Source organism: Thamnophis sirtalis, unplaced genomic scaffold (genome assembly GCF_051295495.1).
Source record: "Thamnophis sirtalis isolate CommonGarterSnake01/CBP01778 unplaced genomic scaffold, rThaSir2_p1.2 scaffold_9, whole genome shotgun sequence".
In the NCBI taxonomy this organism is placed as follows: domain Eukaryota; kingdom Metazoa; phylum Chordata; class Lepidosauria; order Squamata; family Natricidae; genus Thamnophis; species Thamnophis sirtalis.
In genome coordinates, this window is record NW_028261389.1 from 29,308,253 (window position 1) to 29,323,829 (window position 15,577).

Genomic DNA, 15,577 nt, shown 5'->3' on the forward strand with positions numbered 1-15,577 from the left:
AAGGAAAAATCTGCAAAAAGTCACGGGTAGCCCCTGGGATTGTTCCTCGCAAAGCATCATGGTCGCAGAGAATGCAAATGAAGGTGTTTATCTCCCCGCCCGTGTCCTTCTATTCAAATCAGAGTCATGCTGAGTCCCATTCAGAGGGCGGAGGGGCGCTGTGCTTTTTTGTTTTGTTTTACCTATGTTCTCACAACTATGCAAAGGTGGGTTTTGTGCTACAAGGATCTTTCTTTCTTTCTCTGTCTGTGGTTCCGATTGCAGTTCCTTCGGATTAAAGCACCGTTTCTCATTCCTTGCAAAATGGCAGAGCTGCCTCCCTCCCCACTTTCCTTGCAGCACCCTCGGTTGCAAAATGTTCCCTGATTTGGTTTATAAGTTCGCAGCAATGCGATCCAACAAATAGGAAAGTTTTAATAAGATCTACTGACTTTATTTGGTCTCTGCTGCCCCCACCCCGCCCCCTTAGCCCTTGGGTTTTGTCCCCTCCCAAGGAGAGAGTGGGAAGGAGAGGAAGGAAGGAGGGAGGGGGAAGGAAAAGAAGAAGGGAGGGGGGGAGAAGATGGAAGGAGAAAAGATGGAAGGAAGGAGAAAGAATAGAAGGAGGAAGGAGAAGGAGGAAGATGGAAGAAGAAAGGAAGGAAGAAAAAGAAGAAGGGAGAGAGAAAAGAGGGAAGGAGGTAGGAAGAGAAGGGGAAGAGGGAAAGAGCAGAAAGGTAAAGAGAATGAAGTTGATAGGCAAGAGGAAGGAGGAAGGAAGGAAGGAAGTAAGAAAAAGGGAGAGAGGCAAGAGGAAGGAGGAAGGAAGGAAGAAAGAAAAAGGGAGAGAGAGGAAAGAATAAAAGATGGAACTAGAAAGGAAAGAAGGGAGGGAGGAAAGGGGAAGACAGGGAAAGAGCAGAAAGACAGAGAAGGTGAAGGTAGATAGGCAGAAGGAAGGAAGAAGGAAGAAATAGGAAGGAGGGAAGGAGAAAGGATGGAAGGAGGAAGGAACAGAAGCGAAGGGGAAGAGAGAGATAGAAAGAGCAGAAAGACAGAGAAGGTAGATAGGCAAAAGAAAGGAAGCTGAAAGAATGGAAGGAGGAAGGAAGAGAAAGATATTGGATATTGGAACACTGCTATCATGTCACCCCTAGTGTTTCTTTTCATTAAACTAGACATGCCCAATTCCTGCAACCGTTCCTCATATGTTTTAGCCTCCAGTTCCCTATTCATGTTTGTTGCTTTTCTCTAATCTAATTTGATTGCCTAGTCACAACCTGGATCTTTATGATTTTATGATAAACATGGATCTTTAAACATCATCATTTCCTCTACAGCAGAAGGGGAGAGAAGAGGATGATCCTCACATTGGAGAGCTCCTAAGATAGGAGCTGCTGATGGGTAGATCTTGTCCATGTGGCAGATCATATTTGTTCCAAAAAGCATTTTGGCTACTATAGAGGGAGGCGATGTATCATAGCTTAGTCAGTAATTTTAAAAACATGTCTGTATGTGTTGCTATTCTTACAGAATTTAATCCCAGTCTCCACCTGGAGTAACAACATATAAATCTTATGTTGCATTGAGTTGTAAAATTCTCTTAAAGCACTTTGCCTTTATTGGTGCTTTTTTATATACTCTATGTCAGTGTTTCTCAACCTTGGCAATTTGAAGATGTCTGGACTTCAACTCCCAGAATTCCCCAGCTAGCATTCGCTGGCTGGGGAATTCTGGGAAATGAAGTCCAGACATCTTCAAGTTGCTAAGGTTGAGAAATACTGCTCTACGTCTAAAAATATAGAATTAAGTACAAATTTACTTTATTTAGAACATTTTTTGTTCTATTCTTTCACCATGGAAGAAAATTGTCATCTTCTTTACTTTCCCAACAACCCAGTGAGGTGGACTGGATTGTCTATATGCCACACAGCTAAGGTTCAATTCAAGGGGGCGCTTTGAATTAACTCCACCATATTTGTTACACAAACATACCGACTCCAGGGCCTTGCTACATATAATGTCACCCTACTTTCCAAACAAAAAGATACAGGCAAGAAAATAATGCTGTACTTTAATCTAAATGGAGGGATGATTTATATGCCACAGACAGATTTGCAGTATGATCCTGCTTGACCCCAAATGACAGGCTTTAAAATGGTATTGTTACTGAGTTATTTATTCAAAAATGAGCAAACTGTTCTTTTGTATAAATCCTAAACTGTCTTTATGTATAGGACAGACATGGGAACAAAAGAGTCGAGGAATATCCTTCATTTTACAAAGGAAAAATGACACCTTGATGGGATGTGTCAGTTCAATCCCAGGCAGATGAAAATAATGACTAGTTAGAAAATGAAAATAATGAAAATAACTAGTTAGCCAGTGACAGGAAATATAGGTAAAGGTAAAATTACTCAATGACAAGGGCTTATAACAGTGGTGGGTTTCAATTTTTTTTAGAACCTCTTCTGTAGGTGTGGCCTGCTTTGTGGGTGTGGCTTGCCAGCCATGTGACCGGGTGGCAGAGGCTTGCCAGCCATGTGATCGAGTGGGAGTGGCTTGCCAGCCATGTGACTGGGTGGGCATGGCCAATTTGTAAAATGTGGTGAAACTCAGTTAACAATGCTCTTGCTTAGCAACCAAAATCAGAAACTCTGGCATTTGAAGCACGCAAGTCTTAAAGCTGTCAAGTTACAAGACTCTTGCACCCCTAACCTTTTAGAAAAAAAACCCCAGGGGTATTCAAACTTGACAGCTTTAAGACTTGTGGACTTCAACTCCCAGAATTCCTCCTCTCGCGCTTCATCTTGATGATGTGCAGACAGCTGCGGGGAGAGAGATGGAACCGGTTCTAAACGGCACTGTAGATTTGTGAAACCTCTTCTATAGAAGAGGTTAGAACTGGCAGGACCCCACCCCTGGCTCATAATTATGATAACAGTTTTCTGGACGTAAAGCATGATCTCAGATATGCTTAGGTTTCCATTTAATAAAGGATGGATTTCACTCTACCTCTTGCAATCAAATAGACTTCAGAGTAATAATGTTTGGCTGACCCAAGCCTAGCAGTCTGCGGAATATTAAATGGATAATTATTAACTATTTTGTCTAAAGCTTACTAGCATTTTTTCTCAATATAATTCATCTGCTCTGGAGACTTTTTTTGCCCACATGGAAACTGTAATTTTAGATCATTATGAAAATAATATTTTTTCACCTTTGTTCTATTATTTGATGTGTGAACGTACTGCATGTAAAGTGTACATTCTACTATTCATATATATTAACTAAAGCATGGAACCAGATTTTGAAACTGTTTTTTCATACACAAGGCTTCTATGAATCCAAAGGAAACTAATTGCTGGAATGAAACCTATACCATTATATAAGCAAATTCTTCCTGTGAAACAAATCTTTGAAAAACCCGTTTGAATTGTGATGCTAAACCATAGTAAATGGATGGTTCTTTTGGCCCCAGGGAAAGGAAAAGAAGGGGAAAAAATTCAATATATTCTGGAAACCTCACTATGCCAGCAGATATATAACATTAGTTGCAGTGGTGAAATTCAAAATTTTTACTACCGATTCTGTGGGTGGGGCTTGGTGGACAGGGGAAGGATACTGCAAAATCTCCATTCCCTCCCCACTCCTGGGTGAAGGATATTGCAAAATCTCCATTCCCTCCACACTCTGGGGCCAGCCGGATGTGGTATTTGCCAGTTCTCCGAACTACAAAAAAATTCTGCTACCGGTTCTGTAGAACCTGTCAGAACCTGCTGAATTTCACCCCTGATCAGTTGGTTATGGTCTGGGGTGTCATTGTATGCATGGTTATTCAGAAGACACTTCTCAGCTGCAAATATAGTATTGAGTGACAAAAATATGCTCTTCTGTCATTGATGGGAGCAATATATAAGATACATATTTCCTGCACTACATTCCTATGTATCTTTGTTGTACAGGCATTATTATGTTTAGGGAAGAGGCTAGTAAGCATGGATGGATGGACGGACGAATGAATTACATTGGATAAGCAGTTCTGGCTATTGGAGGGTTAACACAAACGCACAGCAAAAACAGGAGGGGGAGATCAAAGGCAGATTATAGGATGAAAAGAAGAAAGAGGAAAGCAGAGAAAGGGAACAGTTGGATAGATGTACTGAAAGTAGATTACATGGAGGGGAGGTGAATCACAGGCCAAATCTGTCATCACAACTTCAGAAATTCTGCTCAGTCTGTTTTTTCCAGCTCTGGAGTGAAGGGAATGAGGACCTCTTCGTGTTTCCAGTAACTGCTTCTTCAAGTCCAAGAGGAGACCATCTCTTGTCTAATAAAAGTGAGTGAGTGCTGTTTACAAGGAGGAAGACAGCTTGTTACAGGGTGGCTTTTCCAGAGCGCTGCAGGTTACATAGAGACAGAAGGAGGGAGTAAATGTTGCTGGAGGGGCCAGATTCAGGAGGCAAGCTCTGCCTACTTTTAGTGGGGAGAATTTCAGCAGGTGTGTTTTCTTCCGTGACAGTTTTATGTTCAGGCGAGGCAAAGAAGAAATAACTCTAATTTGAGGAAGAAAATGATGCAGAGAGCTGCATACCATCTCCAAATAGGGCATGTGGCAATGGAAATGACTGGATGGGTGAAACTCAGAACCAGTCCAGCTGGAGGGCCACAGACAAATAAAACTGTATATTCCATTACTTGTCAAAGGAGGTGAATAACGGATAGCAGTTCAGTGCTTTTTGAAGGTGTTTTCCTTAGGTAAGTGGCGCATGGCTGCAGATATGTCAGCATTTTTTTATGCTTTATTAATTTTGCATGGTACTATGCTCTGTTAGTATTATAACACTCTTTATCTTTGACAATTTTCTTTGTTCGCATTTGTAGCATCAAAGCACTCCACAAGCAAATAATAGAAAGAGTGCGTTTCAAGAGGCTTTATGATTCTGGAATAAGGCACAAACCTCTGTCACTCAGAAAAATTTCTGACCTTCAGGAAAGCTAACTATGTTAACTAACCTACATTCTTTCCTAGGTGGCTCTGAACAATCTTCCCCAAGTCATACAAACCTTAATTTTATATTTGCATTGGTAGCATAATGGACGTATTAGTCAAATGCCAAAGTATCATTTAAAAAGTCCCGTGGAGTTTATTTTAAATAATCATACACGAATGAAGGCACATATACGTGTCCCAGGATAATGTTGCAGGATCCCAACACCAGGATCAGAGGTGTTGTCTTCTGAGATTTTGGACTTGTGCTGGAGCCGATCCTCAGGGAACTTCTTTCTAGCAGAGTCTGAAAGCTTGGAAGACAAAACCTCTGGTCCTGGTGACCAACCCAGATTGGATCCGGCAATAATCATACAAATTATGTGCTTTCCCATTAATCTTACTTTAGAATACATTATTATCACGCAGATTTTAAGAAATGAAAATATTGCACCCCACCCCACCCAACTGGGATTTAGTAACTTGCAAACGCCAGGTTCTTATCTCTGGCAGAATTTGTTTCTGTTGGTGAAACAAACATAGACAGCTGTGGGATTGTACTCATAATAGCTCCATTGAGGGTCTGTGGTGGTCCCTTGTTTAAGGCAGTGTTTTTCAACCTTTTTTGTGCAAAGGCACACTTTTTTCATGAAAAAAATCACGAGGCACACCACCATTAGAAAATGTTTAAAAAAATTAACTCTGTGCCTATATTGACTATATATAAAGTAATTCTCCCACGGCACACCTTACACTATGTCACGGCACACTAGTATGCCGCGGCACAGTGGTTGAAAAACACTGGTTTAAGGCACCAAGGTTGACTCTTTTTTTTACAACCAATTTTTGGAACAGAACATATTGTAAACAAGCTAAGTGCGGCATAATCAGGAGATGCGAACTGTCACTATGGCTTATTCTGTGCAAATCAGAATGATTCACTTAACATGAACAGTGGAAAGGAGCGTGCAGAAATACAAAAAAAGACTGCCAAATGCAAAAACCTTAATTGCATACACCAGAAAGAAGCCTAAAGGCTGAACCCAGTTAAATCAAGTTAAAACTAGAGAAAGATAGTTATTTTATTCAACCATTTCACATGCTCAGCTGTAATATGAATTGTTATGAAAAACCTACAAAATCTATTTGTCCAGAAGGACCAAAGAATGTGAGTAGATATCGATTGTCCCTTGCAGATACTGTACCTGTTACTTCTTAAAATCATATCCTGAGTTCATTCATTATAGTAAGCCATAATATTATATAATTGGTTTTGGTTTAGTATGATGTATGAGCCTAAAGTCGTACGTGAATCAAATTATTATGAGTAATTAAACTTTTTTTTTCTTTTCATCCATACATTATGAGCCAGGGCTCCTATAATAATGAGAGACATCCAAAGTCCAGTTTTTCATAGGGATACCCTTTGACGTGCCTCTATGTAAGATAGAGGACTTGCTCCAAAACCTGGCAATTTGTACATGCTCACAAAGAAAGAAAAAGAAAGAAATTTAACAGCTATGAGGAAAATGGCTGGATAAAAGAGGGAAGCCAAAAGTTTTTATCTTGACCTCGTAAAAAGAAAGAAGTTTTGAACTCATACCCTGAGTAATGGAGAAGGAGGAGCTTTATACCTCGAAATCACCACTAAACTAGCATATTTAGTGTAGGCATCTAAAAGATATTGGTTGGATAAATGAAATATACTAAGCTGTGGTTTATTTTAATGATGGTTTATTGAATAAACCACAGTGGCTAGAGTCAGACATGACACTGCAACAAACCATACCTTACAAACTGCAGTGGCTGGATTTCAACAGTATACAAAGCCCAACTATGCAAACTCATGATGCAGAAGAAGGATACAGTGACATTCAAAAACAAATCCCAGGGCCAGCTGACCAAGATGTCCAATTCAAGCCCCAGAGTCCACCATATCACCATCCAATGCTGTAGATGGGTGCCAACATTCCCGCCCACGCCATTCAGATTTATAGGTTTGCGTGTTGATCGAAGCCGCTGTGTTTAGTTTTTGCGGATCCTATTGTCATATTTCTATTCTTCCTCCGCTCCTCTGTATTTATGGGGACATTTTGTCATCCATAAATACATTTCAACCAAAGGTTATTTTCTCCCTACCTGTACGCTGATTTAAGAAAAGCTTAACCTGTTGAATGCCTCTGTCAGATGTCTGCAAAGACAAAGCAGGAAAGCAGCAGTGGAGAGAAACAGTTGCCTCCGTAGCTGGCTTTTCATTCACGAGTGGGGTTGTTCTGGGTACAGAATACTTTCCTCAAGACAGTATGAGTGGTCCCCACTTCTGTCTTTTAGGCACTAAATAAATTTTGGGCATTACATAAATTCTAGCTTTATTTACCAAGAGAGATCTTCATCTATTACTAGTTTTGTATTTTACACACTTAAATTTTGTCTGTACCTTTCTTAATGCATCCATTTTCTATATGCAGTATCTTTGCTTTGAGAAAAGCAGGCATTTGATGCACTTAAGTTGAAACTAAAAAGCATTTGGGATTTGTGTATTTATAGATAGATAGATAAATAGATAGATAGATAGAACATGATTGCATGCAAACAGAGACATGATAAAGCAAAAAAGATTCTCTGATTTTGATATTAAGACAGGAACTTCTTTGCACACATATGTCTTTTGCCTGTGGTTGTTTCCTACTCAGATCTCACCAGCTGTTTTGTTGATAAGCAACATACAGAATCATTAAATACTCAAACAAATTGTAATGTTTGTAATTGTTTTATCTCATTTTAATCCTGTTTATTGCATGCAGTCACTTGTTGAGATGGGCAGCTGTATACAGGTAGCCCTCCTCTACAACTATTTATTTAGTGATCATTCAAAGTTACAACAACACTGAAAAAAGTGATTTATCACTGCTTTTCAAACTTATAATTGTTGCAGCATCCATATGGACACATGTTCAGAATTTGGATGCTTGGCAGCTGGCATATATTTATGATGGCTGCAATATCCCGGAGCCAATTTTTGTGACCTTCTGACAAGCAAAGTCAATGGGGACGTCAGATTCACTTTACAACCATGTTACCTACTTAACAACTGCAGAGATTCACTTAACAATTGTGGCAAGAAAGGTCATAAAAAGGTCAAAAAACTTCACTTAACTCTCTTGCTTAGCAACAGAAATTTGGGGCTCAATTGTGGTTATAAGTTGAGGATTACTTGTCAGTTGAATAAAGTAATAAAATAATATGCCAGTCCTCATCAAATTCCCATTTGTTTTGTATAGTTCAGGAGTGTGGAATTGCTTCCATTTGCTGTTTCAGGTTGCAAATATTTTTGCTCTGCTTATTTGAAACTATGGCTGCTGTGTATAGATTTACCTCTGAAAATATTAAACACAAACATGCATATAGATAGATAGATAGATAGATAGATAGATAGATAGATAGATAGATGGATAGATAGATAGATAGACAGACAGACAGAGAGAGACAGACAGACAGACAGACAGACAGACAGACAGATAGATAGATACTAATTTAGAACAAGTATATAATCCTTGTCCCAAGCAGCTTATAATGTAAAGTTTAACACAAATGTTAAACAAAGTCATAGCTAGCTTGGGCAAGATGTGCATACAGCATATTTAGTTCTTAATGGGACAAAGTTTGGCAGGGATGGACAAGCCTTGGATCACTGTAGAGCTGAAGGAGATTGCCTTGGAGAAGCAAGATAAAGTGAAAAAACAAAAGTATGCTTTAACACAGACACAGACGAAGTGTGAGTAAGAGGATGAGATTCACTCCTTGATTCATTGGAACACTGATTCCCTAGCCAGAACTCCCTAGCCAGCAATTCCTTCTGGGAATTGCAGTCCACACATTTTCCAATTGAGAAATACAGCGCTACAACATAAAAGGCAGGGAGGGAAAAACTCAGGCCAGGCTTTCAAAATTCTGTTACTATGGTTTAACTTAATAAAGTATAGTTCCAGCTAGACTTATTGAGTCTGCTTCTTTTCCAAGTCTACCTCGAAAGGCTGATAGTCACTTAGAGCCAATCCAGCATCACTTTTGCAATAGCTTCTCTGATTTTGATATTAAGATAGGAACTTCTTGGCACACATTTGCATTTTGCCTGTGGTGGCTTCCTACTCAGATCCCACCAGCTGTTTTCATGATAAGCAACACACAGAGTCATCAAATACTCAAATGAATGAACCAGGAGGAATCTTCTAGCCCTTTTGATTTTATTAAAATGTGTTATTTAGAAAAGGTGCTGTCAGACTCTACCATAGACTAACACGGTTCTTCTCCTACAATATCAACATACAGCAACACCGAAAAGAGTGGGAGGACACAATATTTCTCACCTTGAAGCCTTGCACATTATTTGTCCTGCCCACTTTAACCTTAACTGTACCCACTCCATTGTTTTACTCATGCAATTTAAATATAGGACCTCTTTTTCTTGCCCTCCCACAAGGTGCACTGCCAACTCTTGACTGCCAACTTAATTCCCATATATTGGGCTTGAGTGGTAGGTTGCTTAGAATGGGAGAATTGGAGAAATAAGATAGTGCCCCAAATCACTGATGCTGTCAAGGTTTAGTAGCAGCAATGAATACCTTATCCTGTGTCCCCTATATGGGCTTTTAGCCCTCAGGTGTGGTCAAGTGAAATAAGATGTAACTGTCAGTCCAGTTGGGTTCTTTAGATGGAATGGTAGGGAAGAAGAGTCATGTTATCCTTCACCTCAGGTTGGAAAATGCTGGGATAGAAAATGAAAGTGGCAACTTTTAGAGGTAAGAGGAGCATATGCTGAATCCAGGAGTGATAGCCATCCTTAAGGAGAGGTCATCATTTAGCAATAGCAATAGCACTTACTTATATACTGCTTTAAAGTGCTCTCAGCCCTAAGTGTTTACAGAGTCAGCCAGAGGTGGTATTCAGCAGGTTCTGATCAGTTCTGGAGAACCGGTAGCAGAAAATTTGAGTAGTTCAGAGAACCAGTAAATACCACCTCTGACTGGCTCCACCCCCCATCTATTCTCTGGCTCCCAAGTCCCAGCTGATCAGGAGAAAATGTGATTTTGCAGTATCCTTCCCCTGGAGTGGAGTGGAAATGGAGATTTTACAGTATCCTTCCCCTGCCATGCCCACCATGCCATGCCACACTCACTAAGCCACGCCCATAGAACCAGTAGTAAAAATGTTTGAATCCCACACTGAAGCCAGTATATTGCCCCCAACAATTTAGGTCCTCATTTTACTGACCTCAGAAGGATGGAAGGCTGAGTCAACCTTGAGCCTCATGAGATTTGAACTGCCAAATTGCAGGCAGCCAGCAGGCAATAGAAATAGCCTGCAATACTGCACTCTAACCACTGCACCACCATAACTCATTTACTACTCTTTCTATTTCTGCCAGGTCTATTATCTCTGATGGAGAGATGCCAGACAGCTGGAATATATCTTCGGGCAGCCTAGAAGCAAGAGCTATAGGCATTATTGTGCCTGTAGTCTTTTCCCTCATCTTCCTTGTAGGTACAGTTGGGAATAGCCTGGTGTTGGCTGTGCTGCTACACAATGGAGAGGTGAAATATAGCACTACAAACCTGTTCATCCTCAACCTGGCAGTGGCAGACCTCTTCTTCATTGTCTTCTGTGTCCCATTCCAAGCCACCATCTATGTTCTGGATGGATGGCTATTTGGTGCCTTTGCCTGCAAAGCTGTGCATTTCTTCATCTACCTTACCTTATATGCCAGCAGTTTTACCCTGGCAGCTGTTTCTGTGGACAGGTAAATATAAATGCTCTCTTTCCTCCAAAAGACAAAACTTCTTGTCCCCTCCTATAATAAAACATTGCTTGTGTAGTTACTCTGACATTGCACTAATGTGTCTTGGTTGATTCTGGCAAAGTATATTGTGTGTATTCAGGCACTGAGACCATTTTTTTAAAAAAAAGTAAGGAAACAGAAGAAACCATTGCCTAATATGATATGTGAAATCAGTCTATTTATTTCTAAACAGCAGAAAGAGAATCTTTAATTCTTTATCCAAAATCTTAAATTACCTGACAGGTGACCTATTAGAAGAGAATATTTGTAACTCAGGGTTGAAATGAAGGGTTCTTCTGCTCTTTGAGCTATATAGATGTGTGTAGTATGTAAATGAATGGTATGTAGATCTTCTGACAAAGCAGCCATCAACAGCATATTGACATAAACAACATTTACATGCCATTTAAGAGACAATCCATAAGCCAAAAAGGGAACCAAAAGACCAAAACTTTCACCAGCAATCAACATTCAAATGAGCAGAGATTAACACCAAGGTTAACATTAGATTAACAATCAAGAAGCAAACTGTTAGATCAGGTGAATGGATGAGACAGACTCAGGCTTTGGTGAAAAATAACAGTTCTTTATTAGACAACTGTTTACAAATCCAGTGACGGTCTGTTTGACAGCTAGCCGTTTTATATGGAGCTGTCAAATGGCTCAGCCAATTGGCTTGGAATATTTTCCCTCTGGATCGGAGGACCTTGATGGAGCTTACTATTTGGCTGTCAGTATGTAACACAAACAATATTCCAATCAAGGAACTGACAATCCAGCTAACAGTAAACAGCCCACCAAAGAACCATCAAGAGCACTCCCACCAACGCTGGCAGGGCAAGCCACTAGAGCAGGGGTGCCCAACTCGCAGCATCAAATTGTCCTCACATGATCTATTGTGACTTTCCCCCCCTTTTCTAAACCAGGGGTGACACATCTGGCGTGCAGGCTGCGAGTTTGACACCCTGCACTAGAGTATAAAATGAGAGCAAACTCCACTCCCTACCAGCACTGATGATGTTACCTAATTTCAGTAATGAAACATATGCAAGAAAAAACCAAGCTCAGAGAGCACCAAGGACCCCTTACGTGATCTATTTTTATTTATTTAAAAAATGTACTTCCCATCTTTCCATAACTAAAGCATCCCAATTGATTGGTCTCTTTAGAAATGTCTTTATGTGGTTGAGGCCAGAAGTATCCCCAAGTATGCCTGGGAGGTATAGAAATGTTTCAAGCTAGATTAGATGGTTTCCCATCAGATTGAAGGATACATTTAAAATCAACCATGAACATTTTTATGTAAATACAAATATGACACATCAGGAAGATAGGATCTAGACAGCCTGCCCAACAGTCTGCTAGTGTTCTACTTGCTAGCAGAAGGCAGAGCTTACATGGATTGCTCATCTGCCATTCTTCCCTACCCAAACTTTCTCGTTCGATTCAACTGAATGCAGAGTTGTGGCCTTATGCCTGATCTCCTGATCTGCAACTTCATTCCCAACCTCTACCTATGTCACAGTCAATTAAAAAGAAAATGTCTTGCCTTCTCCACATAATTATTTCTATTTTTATCACTTTACCCTTTTCATGCTTTTCCCTCCCTTTCCCTTTAATAATTGTAGCATACTTACCAGTTCTTTATGTTTCCTGTCAAAGGGTATCTGAATAAATTCTTGCAGGAAAATGTCATATCCAAACATAGAATGAATTTCTAGCATGGTTCAACCATGTGGGTTCCAAAGCTTTTCTACCTGTATTGCAGGTTGGGGGGGGAGATCCACATTTACATTTACGGGATTATGAAATTACGAACACCTACATCAATTTCAGTAGACTTTCAAATAGTATGTTTGGGTGGCACTTTAAGTATCAAATTCATGTCGAAAAGGGTATGAAAAAAACTTGTCACAAGCAGAGTCTGAATCTGGAAGAAAGTGAACCAATAAGAGTAACACATTTAAGCAAAAAAGGTGAAAATAACGATAGATGTGTGTGTGTGTATATATATTGATTGAATTTATCAACTTCTGTCTTGTTTCCAGATATTTGGCTATTTGTTACCCACTGAAATCTCGGAATCTCCGTACCACGTGCAATGCAGTCCTTGCTATTATCATGATTTGGACCCTCTCCCTGCTCTTTGCAGGACCCTATCTCAGCTATTACCAAACCATTTATTACCAGGAGACGTTAATCTGTGCCCCAGTTTGGGAGGACGAACACCGGAAGATCTTAGACATCCTCACTTTTGTGTTTAGTTACATCCTCCCAATCTCTGTTGTTAGCCTGGCTTATGCCAGAACCATCAAATTCTTGTGGACTGCTGTAGACCCTCTGGAAGGAATCTCGGAGTCCCGCAAAGCCAAACGGAGGGTCACCAAGATGATCATTGCAGTGACTGTCCTCTTCTGCTTGTGTTGGTTGCCCCACCATCTGGTAATCTTGTATTTCTGGTTTGGCTATTTCCACTTTAACCAAACTACCTTTGCCTTACGCCTAATCTCTCATTGCTGCTCGTATGCCAATTCCTGCCTCAACCCTATTGTTTATGCTCTCATTTCCAAGCACTTCCGCAAGAAGTTCAAGCAAGTCTTCACTTGTGTTCTTGTCTAAGACAAGAAGAAGTGAGCTGACAATAAAGTCAAGTGGCCAATGCTGTGATGGTTTCATCTACCGGATGATGCAGGTTTCTTTGGAGGAAACACAAAAATAGCATGGCTTAATGAGGAAAATATGAGCTGTTACATGGATCTATTGGTAAGAACATGGGACGACAATCTTCATGAGAAATGGCTCTAGCATTTACAAGACATTATCAATATTTGAACAGAAATTACAAAAGGACCAAGAAAATTCTGGAACTATCAACAGTCACCTCATTGAGTGCAACATGGACAACAGTAATTTTTAAATATTAATGGCAGGTGGTATCAATTATTCCTTCTCAGCATGACTACCATATTTTCATTCAAATCAGGTTTGGGTCTGTGGAGGATAGGTTGATTTAAATTAGTTTTCCTCAATGCAACCAAAGTATCCCAATTCCTTAGAGAACAGCTTGATTTTACTTTAGACCACCTCCCCAGTTGGCTGAGGATGAGACCAAGACAACGTCATGAAGATACGCAACTTAAAAACGGTTCACAAGGCTCCTTGTGCCACAGTTAGAGGGATGTGAAGATCAGCCTGGAAGTTCATTTCATACTTCTCATGTACTCTTAACCAGAGTGGTTACAGAACGCATAAATGAAAGCTTCGAAGTTCTTGGATTGCTACAGGAATTAAGAGTTTTGAAGATATACCTATAAACAAAGAGGTTGTTACTTTTGTTTTGTTGTTTTTAGCCTCTGGATCCAGATTGATAAATGTGTGCATAGACTCTTTCTCCCCTTCCTTTCATTTTGTAATTAAGACATGTTATGTTTGGATTTCTTTGTCTTTTGATTTTGAACTTGAAAATGATAATTTTTACATTATTTTAAAGCTCATAAGCATTGTTCTGAGAGGAGAAAGAAGAACTGAGGAAACTTCTCGGATGAGAAGTGAAATGTATTCAAAAAAACCCAGAAAGTCCAGTGAAAAAGTAACTTTGGAACCCCTATGACCTAGATGATCAAGAATCTCCATAGACACTTGTGGTTTTGATTGTCACAAGGATAAGCCAATAGAGCTGCATTGGCTGATGTCACAGCAACATGAGCTAAAGTTCAGAGATGGCTCTGATTCAGGACTTTTTACGATTGTGGGAGTCCTAAGGATAATTTTTCCCCTCTCTCCTCCTTTTCTTCTTGTTGCTTCCAATGTCAATATAGTGTGCCCACCCTTGCAATATTGTCTTTGTTATTTACAATTAGTAAACAGTTATGTAAGATGAAACACTGAAATAGAATCATTTTGGAGCTGAATTAAGTTTTACTCTGTGAAAAAGTGTATGGTTTAATTTGAAGATTACAAATGCTGAAACGTTTTGGAATGGAGGTCCCCCTGTATGTGGGGCAGTTCTAAGTTGCTTCTCTCCTTGATTAGTTTCCACCCATTGCTTCTTGTCCTACCCTCAGGTGCTTTGGAACGTAGTTTGACTCCCTTTTCTTTGTGGCAGCCCCTGAGATATTGGGAAACTGCTATCATGTCTCCCCTACTCCTTCTTTTCATTAAACTAAACATACCCAGTTCCTGCAGCCATTCTTCATATGTTTTAGCCTCCAGTCCCTTAATCATCTTTGTTGCTCTTCTCTGCGCTCTTTCTAGAATCTCAACAACTGTTTTACATCGTGGTGAACAAAACTGGATGCAGTATTCCAAGCATGGCCTTACCAAGGCATTATAAAGTGGTATTAACACTTCACATGATCAAAGCTCTTCAAAGCTGAAGAAATATAATTTGTGATGGAATTCACACATCCATAATGTGTGAATATGATTGTTTGGTTTTAGATGAGCCTATTAGATGAAATCAATCTCCATAGTTAGATTGAGAAATAAAAATATGACACATGAAGCCAAGTTATTGTCTATTTATTTTGGGGTTGAGCAGGAGCGTTAAGAGATTAGAGAAGCCTTTATTATTTGCCTGTATATTGCAATTTTCTCTGCCTTGAGCAGTTAAGTTAATTTGAATTCAGCAGTAACCTAGAAACAAAGTGCTACATTAATGATATCAGTGAACATGTATTTCTCCCAATGTCCTTAAGTTTAAAACTGTCCTTGTTTACTCCCTTATTTGGAAAGCCAATGCTACTGATTTAATGGGACTGACTTCTGAATAA

At 39.8% G+C, this 15,577-nt stretch overlaps 2 protein-coding genes across 2 annotated transcripts in view; both read left to right on the plus strand.

Annotated features, from left to right (window-relative positions):
- LOC148044074 (monocarboxylate transporter 10-like) overlaps window positions 1-9,643 on the plus strand; it is a 32,202-nt gene extending 22,559 nt beyond the window's left edge. Inside the window, 1 exon segment of the mRNA XM_087722544.1 lies at window positions 9,623-9,643. Within this exon segment, the coding sequence (XP_087578670.1) occupies window positions 9,623-9,643 (21 nt within the window).
- On the plus strand, window positions 4,128-14,700 carry GALR3 (galanin receptor 3). Its single transcript, XM_014054927.2, has 3 exons — window positions 4,128-4,737; window positions 10,395-10,766; window positions 12,854-14,700. Exons 2-3 carry the CDS (start codon window positions 10,417-10,419, stop codon window positions 13,422-13,424), a joined length of 921 nt encoding a protein of 306 aa, XP_013910402.2. The 5' UTR covers window positions 4,128-4,737; window positions 10,395-10,416; the 3' UTR covers window positions 13,425-14,700.
- The last annotated feature ends 877 nt before the right edge of the window (window positions 14,701-15,577 follow it).

Excerpts from the sequence above, each read along its gene's own strand:
- GALR3 (XM_014054927.2), top strand. The coding sequence starts at position 10,417 with ATGCCAGACAGCTGGAATATATCTTCGGGCAGCCTAGAAGCAAGAGCT. Across the intron at positions 10,767-12,853 it reads GCAGCTGTTTCTGTGGACAG|ATATTTGGCTATTTGTTACC; the intron begins GTAAATATAAAT and ends TCTTGTTTCCAG.